The sequence below is a fragment of the Aegilops tauschii genome, chromosome 6 (genome assembly GCF_002575655.3).
Source record: "Aegilops tauschii subsp. strangulata cultivar AL8/78 chromosome 6, Aet v6.0, whole genome shotgun sequence".
NCBI classification, from domain to species: Eukaryota; Viridiplantae; Streptophyta; class Magnoliopsida; order Poales; family Poaceae; genus Aegilops; species Aegilops tauschii.
The window spans coordinates 248,226,729-248,244,848 of NC_053040.3; the positions used below are offsets into that span (position 1 = coordinate 248,226,729).

Genomic DNA, 18,120 nt, shown 5'->3' on the forward strand with positions numbered 1-18,120 from the left:
AGTGGAAGGCTGACCGGCGGCTGCCTTGGCATTGATTCCCCGCGGGAAACCAAGGCGTTGTGAGGATGACGAGGCGAGTGTCGCTGAAACGGCGGCCCCGCAGTTCTTTCACGTCAAAAATCGCTTGCCCCGGCGTCCCAGCGCGTCGGGTTCGGCCTGGGTCCACCGGTAGACCAATTTTTAGGCGATGGCGCTCAAAAATCGTCTGGGGGCGTTTGGGGCGCGGCTGTAGTCGCGGAACAACGCAACACCAAAATTCCCGCACCAGCCTTTCAAAAAAAAAAAAATCCCGCACCAGCTCGGTCTAGGGTTGTAGCCTCCACCAACCGAAGCACCGAACCGTTCTTGCACCACCGCGACGGCGCTGCTCGGCGACGCTCTGCGGCAGGCCATCATGCCGCGGGGTGCGTACGAGGCGCTGCGGGACGAGGAGCGCGCGCTGCCGCTAGCAGCGGCGGCTGCCGCCTGCGTCGCCTTCGCTACCGTTGCCGCGGTGGGGATCAGCCTCGGGATCGTGTTTCCCGCCGAGCCCGCGGACCGGCCCTTCTGCCGGGAGCGCCGCATGCTGGAGGCGCTCCCGGCAGCTGCTAGCAGCCGGGAGGAGGAGCCCGAGGCGTATCGATATCGAGGCGGGGCTTTCTACATGACCACGGCCGAGGCCGCCGACTTCTACTGGATGGTCGTCTTGGTGCCATCCGCTGTCCTCTTCGCCACATCCGCCGCTTACCTCGTATCAGGTGAGTCAGTGCTCGTGCTGTTTGTCGTAATGCTCAGATTTCTCTGGTTACAGTGTTAATTTTCTTAGGCAGTTATCTGTATTTGACGATTAGTGATCCCACTGCTTCACCGCTCTTTAGGAATTCCAAAAATCATGAAAAACCTCCCGTGTTGGAGATTGTGTTGTTGCATGCGAACGATTTTAGTGGTAAAACGAGGTATCTCTGGAACTCTGGATGCAGTGGCGGAGCTTGACAAAAATCTATTGGGGGGCCAATAGCAAAAAGGAAAAATTAAAGAACCACAACAAAACAGAACTTGTGGCCTCCTGACAAATTTATCAGTATCCTTTTGAGCCGTTGCTTTTGAGTCCCAAATTAAGACTCAAGAGAACAAATCTGCGATGCAAGAAACAAAACAAATCCCCAATTAGATCAGATGAATAGGCATTCTAATTACTCCCTCTTTAGTGGTCTAAATGAACTTATATTTCTTTACCGAGGTAGTACTAAATTTTAGTGTTTCCCAAACACTTTTCCCAATTTCACTGTCGTACTCTAATTCACTACACACAGGGATGGGGATCCAAATTCTAATAGTTTAAGGTGGGTACAGGGGACTAACAAATTCGTATGGGGCGGAACGGCCGGTGACGATGGGTAGCTGGCCGGCCAGCTGACATAGACGACCACTGGACCGGGCAGGCCAGTGGCAAAGAGCCGAAGAGGAGCGGCCGGCCTCAACATGCTTCGTCGGGATGTTTGCCGCCGGCGGCGCACGGATCAGGTGAGCTTCTAGTCGGCGTCGGCATCAAGGGAGTGGCGGCAGGGCAGCTGGTTGCCTGGTTCATGGATGGAGGCGAGCAGACGTGCGTGAGCGTGGTTGCCTAGTTGGGGAACAGAGACGAAGCAGCAGCCGAGCCTGGAAGTGTGCGTGGCTGCGTGCGTGATGATGCCAAGATGGCTTGTGCGTGCATGTAGAGGCATGATGGGCCATTACTACTGAGTACCTAGTAAAAAAATTCTCATTTGGGCTGGGGGGGGGGGGGCACGGCTCCCTCAAGGTTCTACATAGCTCCGCCGTTGTCTGGATGCACAAAGTGGTTGAATCTTCATCTTGCAGTGCGCTATAAGCTTGGCTAATACTTTATGATGCTGGGTCATACGTGCATTTTACCATAAATGGGCACCCGAAGACTGTTTTTGTTTATGAAACGCGTTTTGCTGGTGACATTAGTAAACCGTTTCTTTGAATTGCATGATTGAGTGATGTGCTATAGCTATGAATAGAAGTGCAATCTTGGGATAGTACACTTGCAAAACAAATATTATGGCTAGGACAGGGAGAAATGAAAGACATAAGGTTTTGGGGATCTAAGGTGACATGGAAGAAGAAGAATCAACCAGGTAGGATTATAATATTAAGATGATAATCTAGGTAAGCAGACCAATCACTTTTAGCACTACCGCAACACCAAAGGAGTCTTTCCTGCTTGATGATTGCCTTGGTCTTTTAGCACTGCGTGACTTATCTGTTCAAGACCCTGCTACTACGTTCTTTCTAACTTATTCAAGTGACGAGCATTACAATTACAGGAGTATTGAACCTCCTTTTCTTGATGATGAACATTCTGGCTGCTTTGAGATTGAATTAACCGGAAAAGATGGAATTTGATGATGCAGTTATATTGTATTTCTAGTTATGATTTAGAAGGTACATATACATTAAGCAGAGACAACTAGTTAATAGAAGAAATTTCCGAAGATTAAGTTTTGGTAACATCTGCTTACTATACCAATATACCAAGTCTCACGTATTTGCTTTTACTCTCATGATCTCATCACATCGCGATGTGGTTATCACTTGGTTTCGTATGCCCTTATTTTTAAGGGACAAAACCCTTTTCCAGTATCCTAAAAATGCATAAATGATAGGCGGGTAGCAGGTGGTATGCAGTGTCTGTTCAGACGAGGTGGGAGGATAGTGCTTAGCGCCTATGCATGTTAAGTGGCTGTTCTTACAACAGTGGTATTTATATCTCTACTTCAGGATTCTTAGCTGCTCAGGGGAATATATGTTGATGGAGCAACGACCTTTAAATAGAATAATGTGACAAATAATGATGAGATCTGTGCTGCTCTGACTGATCAATAAACCACCCTGATTGTTTTCCTCTTTACACATGTTTTCTGTCTATTAATGAATGTAGTAATTCGCATGGATCTACGGTACTTGTTACAACCAGAAAACTCCAGAGTCTGGAATTCTCTTGCAGTGACCTTATCTAATGTGTTGCGTAAACTGTATGTTTTTAGTTACCACCAAATCACGAACCTATAAACTTTGTAGGGCGGGAATATTGTGCACCCCCCCCTTTAAGAGTTGCAGCAGAATTATTCTGCACCCCCAATAAACAATTCCTCCCCTGTCTTGTTTCTTTTCCCGAAGGGAGCGAGTGAGCTCTGGTTTGCTCTCGGCTGCAGCGATGCCGTGCTCGGCCTTCCCCACGTCAGCGACCGTGCGGTTCCCCTCCGCCTGGTTCCAGGCGAGCATCCCCATCCCTCGCCTCCCCATCCTTCTTCTTCCTTGTTTTTGACCACCGCACCCTATCCTGTATCACCAACGCCAGCCAAAAAACCCCCCTAGCCGCCCTCCTTCTTCCTCCCCACTCCCCCTGTGCTCCAGATCCACTCCTCGTGCCTCCCAGGCACCGGTCGAGCGCCACCTCCAACGCCTCCCCAGACCATGCGATGCTGGCGGATCCGGTTGCCCTCCCCTCCCTTGCCACCATTGCCCCGTGAGCGCGCGACGGCCAGCCTTCGGCCTCTAGCACTACTTCCCCGTGGTGTCTGGGATCCAGTTGCCCCATGTCACCGCCCGCCATTGGCCGTCTTCGCCCTGCTACCCAGCGAGTAGGAGCACCACGGGCCGGTGGCGCCTTTCACGAGCCGCGGCGCTCCTGGCTGCCCTCTGCCTTGTTATTGCTCACCTTGGGTCTCTGACCGCGGACTGCGGACTGCAGCGTCCTGAGGCGTTGGTCCAACAGAAAATGAAAGAAGAGCTAACCAACAGAAAAAATGCTGCCAAGAATTCGGCTGTCATGGCAGCCGAAAACCGTTGCCATGGCACGCGAAATCAACTGTGTGCCTTACGCACTTATTTAGCTAAGGGGCGGGGCGACTAGATTATGCTAACAAGCGTGACCCAGATAAAAAGTGAACGAAGCAAAATATTGGTATCTTCGATGCCGGCAGTTAGCTTAGTCATCCCCTAGCAGTTAACGTGTTCCTGTAGCGCTCCAGGCATAAAAGGTCTGACAATGCCGTTTGTTTTTCCAAAACTGCTCTTAGCCCGTAGGGAATTTCAGAAAGTGTTCTACACGAAAAAAGTTTCGCCTAATCAATATCTTTCCAATGGCATATTGTCTGCCTTATTCCAACAAACAATTTATTTTCTCTGATCAAAATATAGTGAATTGGGTTAGCAGGGACGCGAGCTGGAGCAACTTGGGAACTTGGGATATGGCTGACGTCGACCGGGAGAGAGCTCTGGGGGGGGGGGGGGGGGAAGCGATGCGATAGAGGGAGGGTGAGGAGTGAGGGAGGGGGACCGAGCTGTGTGGGACCTCCATCATCTGAGTTTTTAAGGTCCTGGTGAGGCTTTGGAGGCCTCGTGCAGGAGGGCTATAGCCTGTCAATCCGTGGTCAAATTCGACGCATCAAATAAAAAGGGCAGCCCGGTGCACGTAGCCCCCGCTTGCGCAGGTCCTGGGAAGGACCGGCCACTTTGGGTCAAATTCAACGCACCACACGGCCAGAAAAAACTATGGCCATGTGGATAGCGTGGTTGCGCGGTACCTCGTGCAGCTTTTCCCTTGGGGAATATAGATGATGCATATCCTCCATGGAAAGAGATCTAGTTCATAGAACATATCCTGAATGGAAAGAGATCTAGTTATTTTTTTCAAATAATATTTTTTATTAATTTACAGAAATAATTCATGGTTTAGATATATTACACAAATAATATGGCGTCGTCTTGGGGCAAGACGACTGGAACTAATCGTCCTCCTGCAAGATGATTAGTCCTAGTCGTCCTCCCTCAAGATGATTACCACTAGTCGTCCTCCCTCAAGACGATTGGAACTAGTCGTCTTCCCTCAAGATGATTGGAACTAGTCATCCTCCCTCAAGATGATTGGTTCTATGAAAGTTGCACTCTTATGCTGTTGCTTCTTCCACCTTCGATGCAACCTGAGAAGTTCTTTCCGTATCTCCTCAAAGGTCCTTGCAGGCCATCCGCACCTACTTAATGCGTGACCCAACTCATTTAGTATGGTGTCACTACTGATGAGTTCGTCCCATTGAACTATCCTATTGTCTATCTTGAAATTGATGGCTAACCTCAGAAGACATTTTGACATACTCAGGTGGAAACTACGATCAAAAGGATAATCAGACATCTTGACGAGATTACAATGCAATGCTTACCAACCTTTCTGTAGGGGGGGGGGTGTTATATGTCAAGAAGAGAAAGATGGTGGGAACAGAAGGGTTGGCGGGAAAGAAGATGGCGGAAAAGGGATGGCGGGAACGAAGTTGGCAGGAAAGGAAGGGTTGGCGGGAAAGAAGATGGCAGGAAAGGGTTGGCGGGAACATATTATGAAAAAGTGTTGCGGAAAATTAGTCCAGACTGGAGTGAGGACCAATCATCTTGAGGGAGGATGACTAGTTCCAATCATCTTTAGGGAAGACGACTAGTTCCAATCATCTTGAGGGAGGACGACTAGTGGTAATCATCTTGCGGGAGGATGACTAGGACTAATCATCTTACAGGAGGACGATTAGTTCCAGTCGTCTTGCCCCAAGACAACGCCGTATTATTTGTGTAATATATCTGAGCCATGCATTATTTCTGTAAATTAATTAAAAAAATGTATTATTTAAAAAAATTTAGCTATAATTTTTAGAGAGGTTGTGGTAGATTTTTAGATTTTCTGTTGTACTATAATTCGAGTATCTATAGATGATGCACATCAATTTTATGCCGTGAATTCCTTCTTTTTTCAGGTTTTATATGTAACTACAGTTTTCTCCGCAAACAAAATATTTATGTATATTTTGCATTAGGCAATATATCTTTCTTTGTGCTGTATCCATTTTTCTCTGTACTTTGGTACAAAGTCTTCTTTCCTGCTCTTTAATGCTCTTTAATATTAAACTAATAGATATTTTCAGGAATATCTGTTGCATATGCTGCTCCAAGGAGGCATCCGTTCATTTGCATTGTTGAGAATAACTTCTGCGCTTCTAGAAGAGGTGAGTTTTCTTTTTTTGACATTAGCTTGTGATAACTGTTACATCATTGATCAGGAGAGAAATCTTTGATGATATTTCGGTCCTTCAGATCTCTCTTTACTGATTCCTTCCTTGTCAAGTTTGGTTTACCTTGACCTCTCTTGACATTATCAGTACACGTTAACCGTCTGCTATCCACTTCTAGAAAGCCTGCGCTGTATATGCCGAAACTAACTCTGTGCATTCGGTTTTATATGGTTTGGTTTATACGGTTTTTATTTTGTACGGTATTAGTACTTCGATAAGTATGGTATGAATTTAAGATACGGTTTGATTCTGGTATATACCAAATTATTTCGGTATGGTTTTGGTATATACCATAATAACCAAAGTTGACGCAAATTTAAAAATGACATACTCCCTCCGATCCATATTACTTGTCTTAGATTTGTCTAGATACAGATGTATACAAATTTATGACTTAAAACACATACCTTTTTATGCAAACAAACAATATATAACTATATATAAGTATATATGCATGTGCTTAGCATTATTTTAAGAGAAAAATGAATACGTTACAAGAAAATGGACCTGCTTAGCAGGGAATCTGGCTCCTGTACAAGAAGAATGACTACTTATGGTTGTTCACCTCAAGAAATATAAATATATATTTTACTTCGGTTAACTGTTCGATTTTTTGGTATATACCATAAAAACCAAAATTCAAAACCGTATGAAAAGTTCATACCATACTGAAACCAGAAACCATAAAAACCATAAAATTGTTTCGGTTTCGTTTATTTTCGATATGGTTTTTTGGTTCGGTTTTAAAATGCACAAGTGAGCCCAAACCATCTCAAACGATGTTGGACGAGCTTCTCTTCAATCGGTGCCACATCAACGATCACATATATCATCAATTTGGACCCGATCCTTTCTTGTGTGGCCACATATCCATCTCAACATGCACATCTCTGCTACACCTAGCTGTTGGATATGTCGCATTTTAGTTGGTCAACATTCAACGCCGTACAACATCGCATGTCGAATCGCCGTCCTATAGAATCTGTCTTTTAGCTTTTGTGGCACTCTCTTACCACAAAGAACACCAGAAGCTTGGCACCACTTCATCCATCCAACTTTGATTCAATGGTTCACATCTTCATCGATATCACCATCCTTCTGCAGCATTGATCCCAAATATCGAAAGGTGTCCTTCTGAGGTACCACCGACATCAAGGTTAACTTCCTTCTCCTCGCGCCTAGTAGTACTGAAATCACACGTCATGTACTCAGTTTTAGTTCTACTAAGGCTAAAACCTTTTGATTCTTAAGTCATGTCTCCACAGCCCTAACTTTCTATTAACCCTTGTTCGACTATCGTCGACTAGCAGCACATCATCCGCAAAGCACCATGGGATATCTCCTTGTATATCCCTTATGACCTCACCAATTACCAATGCAAAAAGATAGGGGCTGAAATCTAACTCTTGGTGTAGTCCTATTTCAATTGGGAAGTCATCAGTGTTGCCAGCAACATTATCGTACATGTCCTTGATGAGGGCAATGTACTTTGTTGGGACATTGTGTTTCTCCAAGGCCCACCACATGACATTCCGTGGTATCTTACTGTAGGCCTTCTCCAAGTTAATGAATACCATATGAAAGTCCTTTTGTTCCCTTTATCTCTCCATAAGTTGTCGTACCAAGAGCATGGCTTCCATGGTTGACCTCCCACGCATGAAACCAAACTGATTTTTGGTGACGCTTGTCATTCTTCTTAAGCGATGCTCAATGACTCCCTCCCATAGCTTCATTGTATGGCCCATCAGCTTAATTCCACAATAATTAGTAGAACTTTGAACATCCCCTTGTTCTTGAAGATTGGTACTAATATACCCCGCCTCCATTCTTCGAGCATCTTGTCTGACCGAAAAATGAGATTGAAAAGTTTAGTTAGCCATACTATCGTTGGGAAATACACAGGAGCTCCTCACCCCTATATAACTATTAAAATTTAAAAATACCAAGAAAATAAAAAAAACTTGCAGTTTTGGGATATCAAACCGGTGTAGATTGGGCACCTAGGTTTGATATCCCAAAATTCCAGTTTCTTTTTGAATTTCTCATGTTTGTTTTTGAATTTAATACTCATATAGTGGGGTTGGAGCGCACCTGAGTGCTCCAAATCCTCTTCCTACTATCGCTATGCCCCCAAGGCCTCTCCTCACCTTAATGGGGATACAATCAGGGCCCATTGCCTTGCCTCCTTTCATCCTTTTTAAAGCCTCCCAAACCTCGGGCTCCTAGATTTGTCGCACAAAACGTCTGTCGTATCGTCAAAGGAGTCGTCCAACTTAATGGTAGAGCTCTCATTCTCTCCATTGAACAACTTGTCGAAGTACTCTCGCCATATATGCTTGATCTCCTTGTCCTTCACCAGAAGTCGATATGCTCCGTCTTTGATGCATTTGATCTAGTTGACGACCCTTGTCTTCCTCTCTTAGATTTTGGCCATCTTATAGATGTCCATTTCCTCTTCCTTCGTGTTTAAACGCTGGTGGAGGTCCTCGTACGCCCGACCCCTTGCTTCACTTTCAACTCGCTTTGCAGTCTTCTTCGCCGCCTTGTACTTCTCTATGTTGTCTACACTCCTATTTAGGTGTAGGTGTCTGAAACAGTCTTTCTTCTTAATAGCCTTCTGGACATCATCGCTCCACCACCAGGTATCTTTAGCTTCGCTTGTACTACCCTTGGTCAACCCAAACTCCTATGTAGCTACTTTTCGAATGCAAGTCGCCATCTTCATCCGCATATTGTTTGCATCACCTCCTTCCTCCCTCTCCTTCAAAGCCTGAGCTGCCTCCCCCTTGAGCTTCCGCTACTTCGTTCTAGCGACTTTGGTGCGCTTATCCTGTTGGAACGAATTCGAAAGCGAAAGTCTATGTTGAGGGACAACACTCTCTCCAGGTTCCACCATACGATCTAGGCAAGTACGCCTGTCTTCTCTTCTCTCTTCTCGAGAGGAGGAAATCAATCTGGCTAGAGTGTTGTCCACTACTAAAAGTCACTAGATGGGATTCTCTCTTTCTAAAAAGGGTGTTAGCTACGATCATGTCGTAAGCTAAAGCGAAGCTTAATACATCCTCTCCTTGATTCCCGCTGCCATATCCAATGCCCCCATGTGTCCCTTCAAAACCTATGTTAGATGTAGCCACATGGCCATTGAGGTTTCCTCTTATGAAGAACTTCTCGCCAATAGGTACACTCCTAACCATGTCCTCCAAGCTTCCCGACCTTATCCAGTGCAGCGACCCGACCTAATCCGCTCCAGGTCGCCCGCCCCGCGCTCCAGACTCCCAACCCGATTCACTCGCCATGACGCTCGCGCTGGTCAACGCCTCGTCCCGCCGCCCTCCAGATCAGGCTGCGCTGCCTCACTTCGCCGGATCCTCGCCCCATCCGCCGGATTCCACCCTCAGCCGCCCGGAGGCCGCTAGGACCTGATCCGGCCGCCTCTACTCCAGCTTGACGACCTGTGCGCTGGCCACCGCCGTTGCCATTGCGTGCTGCTCCCGACGTGCCACCCGACGCCCACTGCCTCTGTGCTCTCCCGTCCAGATCCAGCTGTGCCGGTTCCACGTGTTTGCGTTGCCCCTAAGGGTCAATGCTCCTGACCAGGCCAGGAGCGGTGCACGTGTCCAGGTCTTCCGCCCTGCAGGTCTCTTGCTGGAGGTCTCCCACTGGACCAGGTTGCCCTTCAGGTCAACCAGCTCATGCTCGCTCTGGTCCGCTGCTTTGCCTGCAGGTCAACGCCTGGTTGTGTGGCTGCTGCTCGTCCGAGTGCTGCTGGTGCTGTGCGCTGCTGGCGTCCTTCCCACGCCAGTCCTCTGTGTTGGTCCATAATCAAGTTGTAATGTGGGTGGTGGTGGGGTGTGTGTGTGTGTTGGGGGGGGGGGGGGGGGGGCTCTTCTGGAAGAGCGACTACCCTGCTTATTCCTGACTTCAATCCTTAAATCCATCCCTCCTTCTTTCGATGAGCTGTTTGAGAGGATGGGATTTGGTGCAACCACAATTGACGATAGCCTTGAAAGATAGAGCACCTTGATCTGCGACGACCTGCTTCCCTTTGAGGTCAGACACCATGCCATACACCTTGGCCTAGAGCGCCTCCTAGAGTCAACCGACTCCGGGCTAGAAAGCACCAAGTCTTTGCCCGCCGATCCAAGCAGCACTGTGGCAAAGTCAAAGGACACACTCACGGGGGGTAGTCGGTGTGAGTGGGCTTGGGGAAGGTGGAGTGGAACGAGTTAGTTTGTGGAGGGAGGTGGCAGCAGGCACCGGGATCGGCTCCGACATGGGACTGGAAGTGCAAGATTTTGTTTGAGAACCCTGTACAACTGACTTGAGAAGGGCTTCTTACTCTCCAGCCCATAAAAACCTCTCATTCTACTCCTTAATCCTCTTATTCACTCAGATCAACTAGGTACGGAAGGCAGTCAGTTCTGTCCTTGCCCACTGTAGCTGGCAACCGCAAGTATCTGTCATTAAGTGCCTCAGTCGTAACGTTCAGGGTTCTACAAATCTGCCCCTTAACACCACTTCAGTATTGGGGCTGAAGATAAAACACTGGATATTTCAATGCTCACCCTCTGTCTGTCCTCGCAATAAGACTCGAGCAGAGATTTTGAACACTCCACATTCTGGTTATGGCTTTCATAAGAATCACGGAATCATCCGCAAACAAATTTCTGATAGCCTGAGCATTCTGACATACCCTAATACCATGCAAATTCCCATTTTCTTCTTCGTGGGATAATAACAGTCAGTCCCTCTGTGCTCTGTGCATAGCAGGAAGAGGTAGGGCGACGAGGGATCTCCCTGCCTCAGTACCCTGTAGGTTAAAAACTCGTGGTCTCATTATTGAAACGATCACGGTGCTCCATTGTTGAGACGCAATGCATCACAAGATTGACCCAATTCTCATGGAATTCCAGTTTCAACATTATCTCCTTTAAGAATGTTTACTCAACTCGATCATAGGCTTTGTGCTTATCCAGTTTTAAAGCACACAATCCTTTCCCTTCCCTCTTATTCTTAATGGTGTGATAGCTTTTGTAGGCCACCAGGACGTTATCTGTAATCAGTCGCCCTGGCATGAATGCAATCTGTGTTGGGCTGAACACCTGTGGCAGATCTGTGTCGGACTGATCACCTCTGGCAAGATTAGCTTCAAACTGCCCCCTACCATCTTAGGAAGTACTCCCTCCGTAAACTAATATAAGAGCGTTTAGAATACTAAAGTAGTGATCTAAACGCTCTTATATTAGTTTACAGAGGGAGTACTTTATAAACAGCGTTGCATAGACTTATCGGCCTGAATTGCGTCACCTTTTCTGGGAGTTCACCTTTGGTATCATCACAATCGCCATGTCATTCCAGCCGTGAGGTGAGTTACGTTAACAAATCCTTCTCCGCTTAACAGAGGGAGTAACTACTCCCTCCGTCCCATAATATAAGAGCGTTTTTGACACCCTCCACCCCATAATATAAGAGTGTTTTTGACACTAGTTTAGTATAAAAACGCTCTTATATTATTGGACGGAGGGAGTATTAAACACAGTTATAAGTGGAGAAAATCTATATCTCTGGATTTGCACCTACTAGATTTTGCTATTAGTTTGCAACAGTTACTCTGACAATGATAAATCTCAGAGATTGTTCACTCTCGTGAACATCACTTCCATTGCTTTGTAAAGGCAGAGATTCCACAAGATCATGAGGAGCTTGAATGAAGAAATACTCATATATTTATACTAATTGCAGTGGCATGTCGTAAAAATGGGTAATAAATGGGGAGCGAACTGTTTTTGATGACTCTGTCTCTTGAATCTTTTGTATCATCCGATGGCCATGATCATGTTGCAGATTTGTTCTGATCTAATATAACGACTTATCACCACATCAGTTATAAATTGACATAATTTCATATGGCTGATAATTTCATATAGCTGTGCTTGGTAGTATTAGTTCCATATCAGTTTGTGTAGGACCTATTACGCACACATAACCATACTTATCATAGATAATTAATATCAACTTTGAACTGCAGGTGGTATGCGTTGCCTGGCTATAGTGAATGCAGTTTTCGCCCTCATATTTGGTCTCATGGCAATAGTCTTTGGATCAATGCTTCTGGCCCTTGGAAGTAGTTGTTCGATTCCTCTCTTCTGGTGCTACGAAATTGCAGCATGGGGTTTAGTTATCCTTTACGGTGGTACAGCCGCCTTCTTGAGAAGGAAAGCGGCAGCGGAGGGCGATTATGCTAGCCATATTGTGGGCCTTGAGATGCTCGAGACCACAATTGAGGTGACCTCAGATGCGCAGAGGCGTGTAAACGATGGCTTCAAAACATGGATGGGGTCATCGCTTCTATCTTCAGACGAGGAGGAGGAAGCTTTGGATGACTATATAGAGCACAATGCTCCTGCCCCGAAAGCTTCAGTTCAGCACAGGAAGGAAAATGATTTACAAGAGCTGACTTAATGTATAAACAGATGTACATAGTTCACTTATTCCTTGAGGTTTGGTGATGTTGTAAATGCGTGGCTCGGGTTCCACGACTTAAAGTGTGTTATTTCGTTCGTTTTCCACTGGTGAGCAACGAAAAGAGGGGTTAGTTAGCAAGCCAAATACAGGGATCCTTTCTTTCGATCACTTACTATTCGTCCATTTCAATCTGGGGACGAAATAGTAAATAGGAATGCAGTCTCTATCTTATGCGCATTGTTATTTTACTTTGTGCCCATGTCGGTGGAATTTGTTGAGTTTCTCCCACGACGGGTTGATGGGATGAGATGCTCTTGTAGTGGGCCCATGTCGCATTTGGGTTGGAAAAGCTGGATAGCAGACCTGGGATTGCCTAACAGTGACATAAGAGCCCAAATTTGGAGAGTTACATCTCCAAAAGGTGCTTTTTGCATCTTCAAAAAAGTGCCAACTCTAACAGGTGATGCAAAACGAAGAAGTAAAAGAGTAACTCCAATAGGAAGAAGTAAAAGAGTAACTCCAATAGAAGATGCAAACTAAAGATGTAATACCGGCCGGCGGTACAGCTGCATTTGCACATTGAATTTTCATAATTCTATCAACAAAAGTGCATCATCAACCATAGTTTTAAATCCTACGAGCAAAAGTCAATTGTCTCAAATGAAGCTCTTGATCCAATAAATAAAAACGCACATAGACATCACCTAGTTTGCGTCCTCTCCGTTGTCACTAGTGTCATTATGGACGGTGGTATGATCATCATCAATGGCTTTGTCGACGTTTTCTTGCGTTGAAGTCTCATTGCCACGAACTCCATCAAAAGCACCTTCATTGCCACCTCTCATGTCGCTCATGTTGCCACCGAAGCCATCTCCGATGCCACTCATCATGTTGCTGTCGAAGCCAGCTCCCATGCCACTCATCATGTTGCCGCCAAAGCCACCATCCATGTTGCCACCAAAGCCACCCCCATGTTTCCATCAAATGCACCATTCATGGCACCTCCCATCATGTTCATGTACCTGTCCATTCCACCTCCCATTCCTCCGCCCATGGGACCTCCCATTCCTCCTCCCATCATGCTTCTCATGAGCATTTGCTTCTTCATGAGTATTTCATCACGACAAAGTTTGACATACGCCTTTGCCTTGCATCAAGAGTAGATAAGTCCACGAACATAAACTTGAGTGCTTTCTCCTCCACCATCTTCATCTCCTCGGCCATCGCCTTTCTCTCCTCAAGCTCAACCTTTCTCTTCTCGTCCGCCGCCAACCTTTCTTCGACTGCTGCCCTCTGTCGCTCGGCTTCACTCCTCTCCTCCAGTTCTTTGAGTTTCAACAATCTTTTTTCTTCCGCATACTCTTTCCTCGCCATGACAATGACATCAAATCCTTCTTTGAGATCATTGTCTCCGGCCTTGGTTTCCTTCACTTTCTTAGTTTCATCGGGCCTATCGATTTAGTCGCCAAGTGAGGGGTGGGGCTCCTTTTCTCATCACCGGGGCCATCTTCTTCATCCTCCACCACCACACTTTTCTTCTTCGAAGCATCGAAAACTTCTCTAGTTTTCCACTTCTCCTCATCCTTGAGCTCTTTGTAGCAATGATGAAAAGTGAAAGCTCTTCCTTTCTTCTTCCTCTTCTCTCCTTTGTTGTTCTTATCTCAAAATAATCCTCGCGCAATCATTTTTTTAGAAAAAAACAACCAACATGTCATTATTGGTCAACATTTCAACAATTGCGGAAAGTAGAGAAAGCACACAAGAGCAAATGATTATTACCAAGTCACTATCACCGCAACCACTCGGGTTCATGCGATCAACATTTGCCAAGCAACCAGCCCACTTTTGACATTCGGCGTTGATGGTGTCCCAACGTTGACAAAGAGTCACTTGAGTGATAGTGTCCGCTAGTGTTGCGCTCATCGAAGTACTCCTTGATGCGTTGCCAATAAGTGTTGGCGGATTGGTCAGTCCCAACGGCTGCATCTTGAGAGACTTTCTTCCATGCGATGCAAATCAACACATCTTCGACGTTGGTATAATTTGTGGTTCTTCCCTTCATAACGAAGCCCTCATCATCCATGTCAAGATATTCATCGCAATATTGTTGAGTTTCATATTCTTGTGATGCATATCATGTGAACAATCATCATTTGTCACATTTGTCGCGCGCATGAAAGGTTCATCATCAAGACTATAAATGGACGTACACGTAATCAACTTCACATTCTATGGGAATCGATAACAAACAAATGCACATACGATTTTTTTACCATTTCCACAAATCGTCGAACACGTTGGATGTGGTTGCCATTGGCAGCGTCGGTGGAGGTGGATGAGGAGTTTCGTGCCAGAGGAGGACGCCAAGGTCGGCAGCGGCTGCAAATCACCCGCCGTTGCCGCGCCCGGCTTCGAGATTTTGGCTGGCCGAGGTTGGTTCCCCGTCGGGTTGCCGCCCTGCGCTATTGGCCGCTTCACACCTCCACCGTGCGGCTTGGCGGCCCCTTGCTTCTTTGCAAGCGCCTTTGGCGCAACGGCGACCAGCTGGGTGGGGAAAATCCAGGGCGGTGGCATGGAGGCGGAGGCTGAGGGAGTTCTGGATTAGGGGGTGCTCGGGTGTTCGGGCTACTGGATGTGGGCCGGACTGATGGGCCGTGAAGATATAAAGCAGAAGGCTTTCCCTCGTGTCCGGGTAGGACTCTCCTATGCGTGGATAGCAAGATTGATGTCCGGATATGTAATTTCCTTCTTCTTCGAACCAACTCTGTACAACCCTAGGCCCCTCCGGTGTGTATATAAACCGAAGGGTTTAGTCCATAGAGGCTATCAGAATTCATATAGGCTAGACAGCTAGGGTTTAGCCATTACGATCTCGAGGTAGATCTACTCTTGTAACCCCTATACTCATCAAAGACAATCAAGCAGGACGTAGGGTTTAACCTCCATTAAAAGGGCCCGAACCTGGGTAAATATCGTGCCCCCTTTGTCCCTTGTTACCTTCGATCCTCAGGCGCACAGTTCGGGACCCCCTACCCGAGATCGGCCAGTTTTGACACCGACATTGGTGCTTTCATTGAGAGTTCCTTTGTGTTGTCGATAGAAGGATCGATGGCTCGCCTTGCCATTAATGATGATATCACTTCTGGAAGGACCCTAACTCCAGGTCAAGTCCTCCAGCTCGGCAGTTTTACCATGGGCGCGCGCTCGGCCGTTAAGCCAACGGCGGCCCCCACAGTTACCAAACATCATCTCCGCGTCAGCCTCGAACACTTCGAAAAGATGGATCCGACAGATGTCTCGTCCTTGAACGAGCTGCTAGATCGCATCGCCGCCCTGGGGGTCGCAACAGACTATGATCGGATTGGGCTTAAACCCGACCAGAGGGAAATCAAGTCCCCATCGATCACCCATATGGTAGCGGTCGTTGAGGAACGAGCCGAGGACGTTTCATCACCTAAATTAAGAACCTGCTATGTTCGGATTTCCGAGCCCAGCAAGCCGGATACCCATCCTCGGGAAGATACTTCATGTCCTCCGAACATAGTACCAGGCTTTGAGCCCGGAAGTCATCAGGACCTTCCTGATCCTGAATTGGTGACCTCGGAGATTCTTCAAGCTTCGGATCCAATTGTGGGTCGGGATTCAGATTTTAGTCCACCCACCCACCACAATCAATATTCCCCAAGTAATTCAGGCCCTCCAGACATATGTGACCTAATGTACGTACAGCAGCAGCCTCAAGAAACGGTCCATTACTTCTTGGCCAGGTTCCTCCTTGTTAAAACAAAATTAAAGATTGCTGCGACGACGACGCAGTTTCAGTTTTTTGCCGCAACTGTACGGACGAGGGAATCCTCAATACCCTCAACTGCCGCCGCATACCGCATCTCACAGATTTGGCACACATAGTACAGAAGTACTGCACGATGGAAAGCGCCGGGAAAGCCCAGACAGCCCGGTGGGAACTTCCTGCCTTTAAGCAGCTCACCGGACGGGAAAAATAGATGCACCCTTACGAGGCATCCGATCATAAGCCAATTGACAAGAAAAACAAGCCCTTCACGGGATATAAAACCGTCCTTGACGAACTGCTCGACAAGCCATGCCAGATACATACGACGCCGAGCACCGAACCAACGCATAGCCTTCGGGCATGTTGGGTACTCCAGCAAGTGGCTAAGAGCGGTGAGGCTATCCTCACCAATACTACCCAGAGAAGCACTCTTCGGAGGATGACGATCTCAACGTATTTACAGTCTTAGAGACCTTTTCTTCAAATAATCGGCGCAAAAGGGCGCTCCGCGACCTCGCCGAAGTCAACCAAGTAACCGCAATGAACCCTTGGAACGATACGGCAATAACTTTCACCGCTGACAACGAACCAAGGGCCCGATCAGTCCGAGCACCAGCCGCCTTGGTCTTAAACCCAATTGTGGATGGCTTTCGACTCTCCAAAGTGCTCATGGACGGCGGCGGCGGACTTAACCTCATCTATGAAGACACGCTCGACAAAATGCAAATGGACAAGAGTCGCATCGAGCAAAGCAGTACCACCTTTCGAGGTATTATCCCCAGTCAAGAAGCGCGATGCTCGGGGAAAATTAAACTCAACGTAGTATTCGGCACGCCTGATAATTATAGGTCCGAGGAGTTACTCTTCGACGTGGCCCCTTTCAATAGTGGATACCACACCCTTTTGGGGCGGGACGCCTTCGCACGCTTTCAAGCCATACCCCATTACGGGTACATGAAGCTCAAAATGCCAGGGCCCAACAGAGTAATCGCTATAAAATCCTATTTTTTTGGAGAAAAATCAAGGAGAAAGAATTATCACGATCCACGAGACGGAGCCGCCGCCAAGCCATATTCTTCCTCGGGAGGGCAGATCTGGAGTCCGTTTGGGGCTCCGGAGAGGGGGATCTTCGTTCTTCTTCATCACCAACCCTTCTCAATCGCCAATTCCATGATGCTCCCCACCGGGAGTGAGTAATTCCTTCGTAGGCTCGCTGGCCGATGAGGAGTTGGATGAGATTCATCATGTAATCAAGTTAGTTTTGTTAGGGCTTGATCCCTAGTATCCACTATGTTCTTAAATTGATGTTGCTATGACTTTGCCATGCTTAATGCTTGTCACTTTGGGCTCGGGTGCCATGATTTCAGATCTGAACCGTTTATGTTATCATCATTATATCCATGTTCTAGATCCGATCTTGCAAGTTATAGTCACTTATTACGTGTTATGATCCGGTAACCCCGGAGTGACAATAACCGGGACTTCTTCCGGTGATTACCGTAGTTTGAGGAGTTCATGTATTCACTATGTGTTAATGCTTTGTTCTGGTTCTCTATTAAAAGGAGGCCTTAGTATCTCTTAGTTTCCAATATGGACCCCCTGCCACGGGAGGGTAGGACAAAAGATGTCATGCAAGTTGTTTTAATAAAGCATGTATGACTACTTACGAAATACATGCCTACATTATATCGATGAACTGGAGCTAGCACCGAATCCCTAGGTTATAACTGTCACATGATGAATATCATCCAACAAGTCACC

General features: G+C 46.9%; 1 protein-coding gene across 1 annotated transcript; it reads left to right on the forward strand.

Moving 5' to 3' along the window:
* Window positions 1–273: 273 nt before the first annotated feature.
* On the forward strand, window positions 274–12,797 carry LOC109779945 (uncharacterized). Its single transcript, XM_020338543.4, has 3 exons — window positions 274–737; window positions 5,955–6,035; window positions 12,130–12,797. Exons 1-3 carry the CDS (start codon window positions 395–397, stop codon window positions 12,561–12,563), a joined length of 858 nt encoding a protein of 285 aa, XP_020194132.1. The 5' UTR covers window positions 274–394; the 3' UTR covers window positions 12,564–12,797.
* Window positions 12,798–18,120: the final 5,323 nt, after the last annotated feature.